Consider the following 12,337-nt stretch of genomic DNA (forward strand, 5'->3'; position numbering starts at 1 on the left):
TATTTCCTCTTTTATCAGTCTGCACCTGGTTTATCGTCCACAGAACGAGGCTGCACGCTGACATTTTCAGAACAAAATAGAACAGGCTGCAGTGAGAGTCTCTCTCCATGGGATATTTAAAAATAGCAGGTTTGTGCATTTAGTCCTTCTCAGGGGTTTAGAGTTGGCGTGGCCCAGAGGAACAATGCTCTGTGACACTTTTTTTTCTCAGAGTGAGGATTAGAATATATGCAGTTCACATAACCTCGTCGAAATTCATATAAATAAGTGCTTGACATAGAGCTGCTCAATTATGGAAAAATTCATAATCACGATTATTTTGGTCAAAATTGAAATCACGATTATGCGGCACACGTGATTATATTGTTTACACGCCGGCTGTCATTTCTGTCTCTACATGGTCGCGCGTTTACAATTCTCCTCTGCTCTCTGTTTTGCACACAGTGAAGTTCGGCCCCGATGCGCGCGCGCACACACACACACACAGACCAACCTCTCTCGCTCTCCCTCTGCCATTTTCCACACAGACAAAATAACATCTCCAGGCATCCATCCACTCATTACTAAAAGTGTATGTCATATGAAAAGTAAAGTAATGGTCAAAGTTGTTAAAGTGAAATTTAAGGTGTGTTGATGAATTCACGTCGTCAACTCATGCATTGAGTAACATTACAAGTAAATGTTCCACCTTAAAAGTCGCCGGCGGTCGGCCCAGTGAATTAAGTTGTTTTTTCTCACACTCCAGCTGCTGTGAGAGGCAGCAAAACATCCTTTCATTTTATAGTTACTGTTGATAATAAAACTCTCCATAGTATGAACAGTGGTTACATGAGCCTCAAAACCAGACACAACTCAGCCCTGAGCAGAGTGACCGTCCTCTACTGACCAATCAGACTGCAGTGTTCACAGCTCCACCTTTTAGTACCAGATCTGTGTGCCAGGTACCCCAACAGAGGGGGGAACTTTTCACAGTGAAAATGGAAAAAAAGGGCACCAAACTGAACTGAACCATACTGCTTGGTGGAAACGGAGCTTAAAATATGTTTCTGGAAACTGCCTAGTTTGACAGCTTGACCGCAGTTCACGAGCAGTGGCTGTATTGATTGTCAGCTGCTTTAGAGACTCCTTGACTCTTACTGGTTGTTTTTCTTCTGTGGTAGATACTAGCAAATGCCATTAGAAGCACTGCAGGGAGAAGGAGGAACATGATTTCACAGATTATCTGTCTCATATAATACTGTGTGGATGTATTGACAGCTTCAGCAAATACAACAAAAAGTAATTTTTACAAAATTTACATACTGTAGCTGTAATGCTTTATAGTGTGAGTGCCACATACTAAATCTTCTTAGCTGCTTCTGAGAAAATTGTCAAATTCAACACACATTTTAAGACAATAAGACAAAAACAAAGATGTGATTGCTAAATGTGTCTGTCTGACTTATCATACCAATTCAGAACTTCTATCACTGCGTGGGGGAAATTCACCTGAACAGTGCACAAATGGCACAATCTGCAATGCAAAGTGCCAGCCACTGTTGCGTGTTTCATGACAGGAAGTGGGATTTGGTGTCAGGTCACATCTGGAAGACATTATTGTGGCAGTGATTGTAGGTGCTCTGTAGAAGGCCGGCAGCAAGGTAGTCTGGGCTTTCTCTCTGATAATCAAACACAGCTTCCTGTCTTTAAAGGCATCATGCAGAGAGGGTTATTGCAGGCTCACTCTAACTTGAGCAACGGTCCATCTGGGTGGATGAATTATTGACACCAGCAAATCTGTAGTCTTGTGAATACATTTAGCAAGTGTTGATTGTAATTGTCTAAAACAGATTTGTCAGGAAACATCCCAAACTTATGAATAACCAGTGTAAAGGGAAATGCTTCAGCTTGTTGCTTTCATCACCTTAAAGCAGTATTTGTTTGATTTCAGCACCATGCACCATAGTGTAGCAATGCTGTGGCCTTAAATGCCCTCAGGGTACGACTAAATTGTATGGTAGCTGCCTACTGAAGTGTGCACTAGAAGTGTGCTGCCTGGTTTATTGTGGGTTTCATTCTAGTTGAGACTGTGTGTCTAACAGGATATGAAGAAACACAGCTGGTGGCGGGGTTTGTGGTGACGTCTCATAGTGTGGTGAATCCCCTCCCAGATCACATACTGACAGATAAGAGCCTATTGATGTAGATAATTTTTTTTCATGATTACTTTTTCAGATTTTCTGATTTCCAGGAATTGAATGTGAAATGCTACACAGTTTTTAGCCTCTTTGCTTCCTGCGATAAGTAAGTAACATGATGGGGAAAACATTAGTTATTAATTGATCTGGATCAGAACTATACAGATTTGGAAATCCCATGTTTTGCTATCATGGATCAACTAATCCATTTCACCTTGTGCAGATTTTCAAGGCACCATTTCAGGATGATCAAATCTAGATAACTAGTGCTCTGACTACATATCACAGCGGAAGGTACTAGCGATGTGAGGAACGACGGGTAGTCACTGGGATCACTTTAAGTGTTTTTATTTGAAGAGACAGAAAGCAGCATTAGGGATGCAGTTCTTAGAAACTGCTTTTGGCTGTGTCATTGTAAGTAATATAAGATGATAAATGAAAGTTAGATTATGAGTAATTGTTTTGAAGATTTTCTTTAAAATAATTGTCTCTTAACTCACTATCTATTGCCAGCTGAGATAACACAATGGTGGTTGAGCCACTGACCCACTAATGAAAGCCCATGTATTTGCAGTATTGTGGACTGAATGTCTGTGGCGACATTTCCTTGAAAAACCATGGCGCACAGTCATTAATAATCCGCTCTCACGCACATTGAAACATACATACACTGACACGAACACCGTCTGTGCTGTGGCAACCCTTTCATCTTGCCAGCTGTAGGGCTCATAAAATGAACTCATATAACTGCTGAATTCACCAGCCTGGTTTTAGGCCTGCTAACAACAATGAAACAGATCACTGAGATCACAACTTCAAATAATGTTTCTTTGATATTGACAGGGTATTTAGGGGATTATTTTATGGGGAAAATTTGTTGTACTTTACTAAGGCTAGATAGGCAGTCTAATGTGTCATTTATTACTTTCATGGTTAAACAAGTCAAGGGCAAAATATAAATAAATGTATTTAAATATTTGACTAGTTTTTTTTACATTTTGTTTCTGAAATACCTTGAATCCAACCTTCTGCTTAGATCAGGATAATCCTGATGTTTTTGGATCAAAGTTGTCCCAATCCTACTAAAAGGTTTTGAACAACACATACTGAAGATTTAATCCTGATCAAAACTAAGACTGGATTTCAGAATCCTTTTTTAATTTTAAACAACCCATTTTCAAGATTTGATCCAATCTGATAACCAAAATCTCATCAGATTAGTGATGAAAAGTGAATCACAATTCTTTCGAACCCCAGGTGACATCTCAAAATGTTTTAATTTGTCTGAACAACAGTCAAAATCCCAAAGATATTCAGTTTAAAAGGAGACAAAGGGAATCCTCCCATTTAGAGAACTGGAACCAGTGAATGTTTGGCTTTTTAACAATGAATCAGTGATTTAAAAAAGCTGCCTGTTAATTTTCTGTCAGTCAACCAAAACGCCTCTGTACTCTGCACATGCAGCCAGTTACACAAGATTGCAGGTTTGTTTTGTAAAAGGTCACAAGCGCTGGTAGAGCACACCCATTGTTATAAATCTGTGATCACCAAGGGGGTGGAGTAGTTACATCACAGTTGGAGCAAAAACAAGTAAAGGGAAGACAAGCCTGCATGTTGTCAGCTGTGAGAGATGCTTCTTCTCTACAGTGTCGGTAACAGCTGCCAGGGACAGACAGCCACCACACCGATATGATCTCATGAACAGAGAACCTAATTTCCACCCTACACTAAGCCAAGCTGTCTGTGTTATGAATACTTATTATTGCAGAAAGCAGTGGTTTAAAACAAACCACATCTTATGTTTTTTCTCATGTGTTACCTTTTTTTGAATATTAGATTACAGTGTTGTCATGTTGTTTAGCTGAAGACCAGGAAACCATTTATAAGTAAATCCTCCATGTCAAGCATCTCACAATAGACAGCTATAAGCATTTTATGCTCTCCCTGATTGTTGTTGGCCTGTCGGAGCTAAAGTAAGGCTGCTCTCAACTAAATGGAACAACAACACAGTGAGTGGGCTTTTACAGTGCTCCCAGGTGACCAACACAGGCCAATGAAGCCAAGCACCTATGGTACAGTATTGCCAAAGGTATCATCTGTCCTAAGATCACCTTAAGTACTCCATTACTCTTGTGGATTGCAGATGCTTTAGCGGTTTGATGTTCTGCGTGGTGTTTGTTGCCGCAGCGATATCCACTTTTAATTGCCACTTAGCTGCTAGTACTACATCAGGCTTAATTAAATCAGTTGACTAAGACATAATGGCTCAATGATGGGGGAGGTGTTTTACATAAGGATTTCATGCTTGTCAGAGTTAATATATCCAGACCTAACCTGCACATGTGCATCTTATTGCACAAACTGACCGAGACTGTAGACAGATTGTTAACAGCTAGTTGACTGAGCAGCTTCGAGTCATCATTTACAAGTTTGCTTTTTAATTGCATGTGTTCTTTTTCTTCCTTTCATGTCCTATTTTTAGGGTTAGGTATTGAACCTCGATACTTTTGTGTCTGTAGCACAGAGTGGGCCAGTGATACTCAATATACTGCCCGCAGGCCAAATCTGGTCCACCATGGGGTGCTGGGTGGCCAGCCGACCATTTTCTAATTCACAATGAAAAGAAATTGATTCATCCTGGGAACCTTCTTTGTACTTTGAATGTAAGTAAGGTGACATGGTGCATAAAAAAAGCATCAGAATAGAGCTTTTTTTAGTTTATATTTATTAAGTTGAGGATCAAAACAATACCAAATAAAGGGCATGGAAGATATATATCTCTTCATATGCATTTCCAACTAACACAGAACACAAACAGACAGATAAGCAAAAATCAAAACAGACAAAAAAATAAATAGGTAAATAAATAAATGAGTGAAGGTTCACAGCATCACAGTTCTCAGGGGTAATCAGGTATGTTGAAGAGATAGTTGCATATTGAACACATAAACCTACATGGAGATGTGTTTCGAGACCTCAGTCCATGCTAGTCCATACAGTCTACTCTTAAGGGCCCGGGCCCCATTACGGCTGGTCCTTGAGCCAGACGCTTATAGCCTCTAAAGGTCCAAGTTCCATGGTGCGCCGAATCCAATATGACACTTTAGGGACAGTATCTGAAATCCACTGAAGAAGAACACACCTCCTTGTACTAAAAAAAGCACCTTAAGCAGCGTCAGTGAGGAAAAGCTGTGGTTCAGGGCTGCTGACTATATCCCATGAATGCAAAACGTAGGTTCAAGAGTTATTTTTTCCTTTAAAATAATATAAATTTCTTTACACACTTTGACCCAGAAGTCATTAATAAGGAGGGAAATAGAGTTTATTTTTAACAAAAAAGTTCTAGTAGAGGATCCTCTGAAACTCCTGACAGAGGTCTGGGCAAATTATTGATATAATAATTATTAATTTTTGTTTATTAACTGGCTATTGGCAATAGCTTCCCCAAGGAGGGGCCAGGGGGAGCCCGGGATACAATCGCTAGGCCTTCCTGGCAAAAATAATTTGAAGCTGATAATACAGTCTTTCAGGGGTGTTAGAGCGCTCAGCTTTGAAACTAGCATGAAGATTTTGGTATCTTGTAAAACTAGACAACCTAAGGCATCCACTAGGATCAACCATGTTGGCATAACTTGTCAGAAGGTGGGCTTAATAACACTCAGAGTTAGTCTAAATTTTGGCGAGGGAACAACTGACATGGCCGTTTTTAAAGGGGCCCTTTGGACTCTCACTATAAGGTATCTGAATGAAAATGGGTTCTGTGGGTGCCCATGAGTCTCCTCTAAACTTGAAAAGGCTTGTTCCCAGTGAACGTTTTGTTCCTTACAAACAATGTGCTTTTTTAAATTAAAGCTCTATATTTGTCTTTTTTAGGAAAATGACAACCAGCCTATCAATGAATTGCTCAACATGTACAGATACATAAAACATTAAAACAGGATTGTTACGGAACTTAAAATGTTAACTGTATTATATGTGTTTTATTAGTCTGTGCACATCAGGTAATCCATGACGTTAACTGTAAAATAAGAGACCAAAGTATGTCAGTATGTGATTCCTCAACTCTCCATATTGACAAAGTTTCAACTAGCCTATATACATCAAAATCATAATGGAATTGCTGAAATTCAGGTCAGCTTTTGTTTTTGGTTTGCCACCCCAAGATTTCAGATTATTTGGCCACCCTCATGAACATTTTCTGGGGGCACCACTGGCTCTGGCCTTCTGTCATTTTGCAAAGGTGGACCCTGCGCAAAGCAAGTACCAAGTATCTCTGGAGTAAGCCTAACTTAAACTATTCAAAAGTTGGCATTTAATGGTTTGTCGGATTCATAATCTTGTTTATCAGATGGATCCCAGTTTGACCAAAGATTCTCCAGGTCCAACTCACTTGTTTTTTAAGCTTTCAACCCCTTTTTATGGGCCATACTCAGCAGATAAAATGATCAGCTTTGAAAGAAAGAATGTTGTACCTTTAAACAGCTTCTTCCAAGATCAAGGATGAACATCCAAGCTCATAATTTTACTAAATTATACTATTTTATTTAGGCAGAGAACAGCTGTTTGCGTTTAGATAGCATTAAACATTTGAGAATTTTGGCTTATTATGGAAAAAAAAGGACCAAAATGCAGACGGTGGCTTTGTAATAAAAATACCTCAAATGCTATCTAGCCCTTGTGGCCTTTGGTGGAAACAAAAACACATCACTCCCTTTGCCATAGAGGATTTTTCCTGGGTTGGACCCGTCTTGCCTTGGGTGTTTCGAATAAAAAAACGTAAATGCTCTGTTGAAAAGGTTATAGGTTGACTCACTATTCTTAACAGAGACGCAAAACAAACATTTTCACAGTAATCTTTTACCACCCACTGTTCTACATGTGGGACGGCAGCTGTATTTTTAGGACTTAAACTATGAAAGTTCAATGAAATGTTGCATAAATATGAACATGTATGTATTGATAAAGTATACTCTGGTTTTTTGGTCATTTTTAAAAAGAAAATCCTGGCACAAAAAATAAGTACTGTATAGCACTATAACATTAAAAATATGTTGTCTCTAGATGGTAGGGTTTTGAAGGGTTAAGAAAATGCTTTGAAATATTAAAAAGGTCTGATAATGATTAATTACAAGGTCACCATTTTTATTTCAACCTTTCTTTGTTTGGGACTCATAAATGACTGTGCATTAATTGTAGTATTTCTAAAAGCTCATTGTTCTTAGTGCACGCAGCTGTCAACATCATTTAAGTGGTGCCACTTTTAACCTTTCACTGTTTTCATGTAAAAGGAAAAAAAACAACATCCATTTTCACCCAAATAGCTTTTCTGGGCCAGTTCCACCGGCAGTCTATAGTGCAGTAATAATAGAATCACAAGCTCCGGCCTATTTTTAGTATATCAGAGAAGCTTTTAGTACACTGGTGGTCTTGAAAGAATAAAGGGATTTTTCTGCAGGAGATGATAAGATATCAAGTGCCATATTTATACACTATTGTGTGTTATATTCAGAAAAGTGGAGTAGTAGTCCAATGGAAAACCAGACTGGTTAAAGCTGAAGTGGTTCTTCTAGGTCTTACAGGACAAAAATGGATATGCTTTAGAGCTTTTACATGATAGTGTGTGTGCAGTGGGAATCCCGGGGTGGGTGTGTCTGCTTTGTCGTCACAATAGCATTGACACTGAGAGGGAGAGAGCAGGTGGTGGATGTCATTCAGTAGCCTCAGCATTAATTATTAAGATTTGTTACACCATGGTGAGCTTTGTGCAGCAGTCTTTTAATTTTGTTCTGGTCTATTTAATCATTAGGTCTTCAGGGACTTCATTTGATGTTACAGTCACAATAAGAATACTTTATTTTTTAAATGTGAAATGTAAATTTATATATTTATTTCATCATGTTATTGGACATTGTAATATTTCTTAACTGTGTCACTCTTAAAGAAGATTAGACAAATCTTATAGGCAAACACAGGCTCCATACAAACACATACAGGCATGCATAAATCAGGATAATGCAACAAGGCTGTGACATCACCGCCTCCCACAATCTGATTGGTGGAGCCATGCTTCTAGCTGATCTTTCTCCAGCTTCAGACGGTATGATGATACAGCGAGGCAGTGCAGCGGGGGCTGTGCACATCCACACAGGCATGGCTCCTCTGGATGGGAAAAACACGGGAAGATGGAAGGATGGGATTGTAAATGAGCCAATGCGTTAGAGCCTTCTCCTCGGCCATCTGTGTGTGTGTGCCTGTGTGTGTGTGTCAGTGTGTCTGTGTGTGAGAGTGTCAGGGAGGAGGGGACGTTTTCATCACAGCCTCCAGCAGCTCTTTTGCTTTCACCGGGGAAACCAGACAGCCAGATCTGTTTTGCTTCCTGCTGGAAAGAAAAGGGAAAGGACAGCTGTGTGTTTTTGTGCCAGTTTTTCCACTGTGGATCTTGTTTTCACACGTACATATATGTACCCCGGAACTCATGAAAGGCGCAGGGAGAGAGCCGGAGAGTGGGGTGTAGAATGGCTCACTATAAGGATGTATCTGTCAGAAAGACTTCTTTAAATCTGGTGACTGGATTTTTTCAGTATCTACGTGGTAAGTAGGGCAGCAGCACCCTTCATGTCTCATCTGTGTGCACATACACATGTAGCTAATCTGGGATATAACTGGAGAAATAACAGATGCTAGTGGTTTGTAGTTGCATCCCTGCTACATGAACTAGTTACAGTGTCATGCTGCACAAACACAGTTGTACATGTGTAGTGTGTGTGTTTGTGCGTGCTATGCTTCAGTGGGCATCCCCTGTGCATCAGTGATGAAGCATTTGCCTGTGGGTTAACTCAATGTCTTTGCTCCATGTATAGTGTTCGCATTGCTTCCTCACAACACGTGACCACTGTCTATATCTCTAAGGGTGGATGTTTAAAAATGGCCACTCTGTGCAGTGTGCAGCACAAGCCTACCGGCATGCGTGACAGGGTGTTAGAAATCAGTCCTTGACGCAACAACAGTACCTCTATGGCAAAGAAATCAGTTGTTTTGTCGTAAGTGCTGCATAATGCATGAAGCATTGTGAGTGAATATATTAATAGACCACAAAAGAGGCAGGGGTGACCTAAACATTCACGCATGTTATTACTGAACACAGTCACAGAGTGGGCTTGTGAGATTCCCCTCTACGCTGATACTCTAATCTCCTCGTATGACCTCTTTTTGAGAGCACTTCTCAGGAGCATTGATTATACTAGCACCAGCAAGCATGTGTTATCACACTGCACACATCTAACCATCCCAGAAATCGTACTTTGCAACATGTTTGGTGCAGGGCTGCTGAAGTGCCACTCGACATCCCCGTATGAGGCTGGATGAAGTATTATTCTGGCTGTGGGAATCTAACAAAGGCTATTATTAACAAAAGTTATTGTTAGAGATTAATATTTTATGTGTTTTATATTTCTGCGGTAGCTATAAACCTAATGATATCTAGAATCAATTCACAGCCTTGTCTTTGCAAGAACAAATCTGTAATCTCGGATCATCGATTCCTACTGTGTGTTTTCTCTCTGTTTGGTTGTGTGTCCTCTAAAAATATCACCAGCCCCTGTAGTCTCAAGTATGGGGATCGGCAGTCAACTGTCAAGAGCATGTGGCATCTTTCATGTATTAATGTGCCCTCTGCGCCTTTAATTTTCAGATGAGCAAGAGGCGGTGCAGAAGAGAACCTTCACAAAATGGATCAACTCTCATTTAGCAAAGGTAAGTGTGAATTTCCGTCCGCTCTGTCCACTGCTTACATGGCTATTGTAAATCACTTGATGGGGGTTGAAGACTGTAGGATTTTACAGGCTCATCAGGCTCATGTAAAACAAATTGTCAAAGCAATTACATCACAAGTAAGTTGGAGGCTGTGCTGTGTATGTTTGACCTTTTCCTCAGACATGCTTGTGATGTTTTATTGCTCGTCATGATCATGTAGCTTATCTTTGGTCTGTGGTATTTCGAGCTACTGACACATCACGCCTGTGGAGGGAGCCAACTGCAAGACGAGCTTTGCCATGCAACAATAATGGCCGCTAATAACACTGCACAAGATAATTGAATTTATCCAGTTAACTGTAAATAATGACACCATTTACCTTGGTTCTTAAACATTTAAAATCAAATCGTGTGTAATGGAACAGAGTTTACACTGACAGTCTGCAGGATCTAATGATGGGTAGAGAACACAGCGTCTGTACCTTTGATTCTTCTGTTTCTGTTATCATGAGAGAACCAGTGAAAAAGTCATGCTGCTTGTTGCTTTGCTGGAACGATGACACAGACAGAACAGAGCTCAGATGCATCCTCACAATGCAGAGCTGCTCTCTGCAGTTCTGTTTTAAAGAAGCTCACTAGGGGCCTTTATACTTGGATGAGCTTCCGTACCACTAGTGGAGTGTGTTTATGTGGACATACGGGAGGTATAATGAAATTATTCAGAAACTGGTATGTGTTTGATGCGTATTAGGTGTTTGTGTATGCCCACTGTGCATGATTGTGTAGGTATGTGCGTGGGTGTTTTGTTATTTATGTGAGAGAGTGTGTATTTGTGGACAGGATTGGCAGGGATAGTGATGCAGTGTGCAGATGGAGAGCAGGAGGGTGAGGACAGTTCCCTGTAGGCCGTCGTCTGCCTCTAAGGTTCATGCATGTAAATAACAATAACACATGCTCACATGCTGCATTACAACATGCTGTGACCCTAAAATTCAATTCAATTTTATTCATAAAGCCCAATATCACAAATCGCAATTTGCCTCAGAGGGCTTTACAGCATATGACATCCTTCTGCCCTTGTACCCTCACAGCAGAAAAACTCCCTCAAAAATCCCTTCAACGGGAAAACCTCAGGAACAGCGACTTAAATAACAAACTGTATTAGATTATGCACACTAAGGAACTTTTTAGAATTCAGAATAAGTACTGAGTGATCCCTGTTGTGACTGTAATTACTGATGACACAGCAGTGCTCAACTAGTCAGATGCTGCAACAGGGTTTAAGTCCTGAAACCTGGCAAAGAGATTTAGTTTAGAGGGGTCCTTTGTTGAGCCTGATCTGCCCACAATTAGTTCAAAGGGTGGCTTCTAAAACTTTAGAAGAATCTCAGTTATGTGGCAGGCCAACGCAGAGACGCTCTGCTGGTCTATTCTTTATTATTCATGCACTGCGCTCAAGCTCACTCACTGTGCATACCAATAGGACTAACATAGCATAAGCTACATCATGAGAGAGCTCTCAAATGGTCTTATTTACACTGCAGATAGCTGTTGTATAAGCCGGCTTATTTTACAGGAGAGTTTATAGTGGATGTGACTTTCTTGTCAGTGCACAAAAGAAAAAGAGTTTTTTTTTTATGTGCGAATAAATGATGAATATCAGCCTGAGTGGAATCTCCTGTTTATGGGTGAAAGTGTATATTATCTAAGTTTGAACTTCCTCCAGTTGTCACACACTCTCTTCAGCCTTTGTGTCCGTTTCCTCTGATATGTATTACTAAGCATCTTTCCAGGGATTTTCACTGTTTTTCCACTGTTTGGACATCTCATGTGATTCTGGTCCTCAGTTAATTACTTTTCCAGGGTGGAGATGATTTCCAAATGACAGAAGATTGTGCGTATTAGCAGTTCAATTAGAAAATTGAAAAAAAAAGTATTTTTGTGCATTCATACAATACAATTAGACCTCTGTCCTCAGTGTTAATGGATACCTTACTGATTTTCAACCAGATTTGTATCATAACAGTGTGGGTAGTATGTGTAAATGAACTGTGGTAAACTTCCCATCATCTTACCAGTGCCCAGATCTCCCTGCTCCTCTCTCAGCTCAAATTTTCTCTCGCTCTGGGGCTGTTGCTCGAACTAGATTCAACATTCAAGATTCAAGAGGCTATATTGTCAATTCTACAGTTATGTAACAGACATACAGAGAATCAAAACAATGTTTTACTCTGAACTGACCCACGGTGCAGACAGTGCAAAAGGATAAGTATACAAAAGTAATACAAAAAAAGGCTACATATTACACTTCTGAATTTTCGTATGCCCGCCACCATGGACACAAACTGTGCATGCAATACCCACACCATACTACCATAGTATTTAGTATGCCAGAAAGAGATTTAGTA

The 12,337-nt window shown here is 40.1% G+C and overlaps 1 protein-coding gene across 10 annotated transcripts in view; it reads left to right on the plus strand.

The window, feature by feature from the left end:
• syne1b (spectrin repeat containing, nuclear envelope 1b) overlaps nucleotides 1-12,337 on the plus strand; it is a 99,179-nt gene that overhangs the window by 2,484 nt on the left and 84,358 nt on the right. For 9 of the 10 annotated variants that reach the window (XM_033642703.2, XM_078175215.1, XM_078175212.1 and 6 more), the window contains exons 1-2: nucleotides 8,286-8,768; nucleotides 9,868-9,929. In XM_033642703.2, coding sequence (XP_033498594.2) covers nucleotides 8,693-8,768; nucleotides 9,868-9,929 — 138 coding nt within the window. In that variant the 5' untranslated portion in view covers nucleotides 8,286-8,692. Of the gene's footprint in view, nucleotides 1-8,285; nucleotides 8,769-9,867; nucleotides 9,930-12,337 lie in introns of those variants that run through there. The other variant, XM_078175209.1, reaches the window with a different exon arrangement.

Source organism: Epinephelus lanceolatus, chromosome 15, assembly GCF_041903045.1.
Source record: "Epinephelus lanceolatus isolate andai-2023 chromosome 15, ASM4190304v1, whole genome shotgun sequence".
Classification (NCBI taxonomy): domain Eukaryota; kingdom Metazoa; phylum Chordata; class Actinopteri; order Perciformes; family Serranidae; genus Epinephelus; species Epinephelus lanceolatus.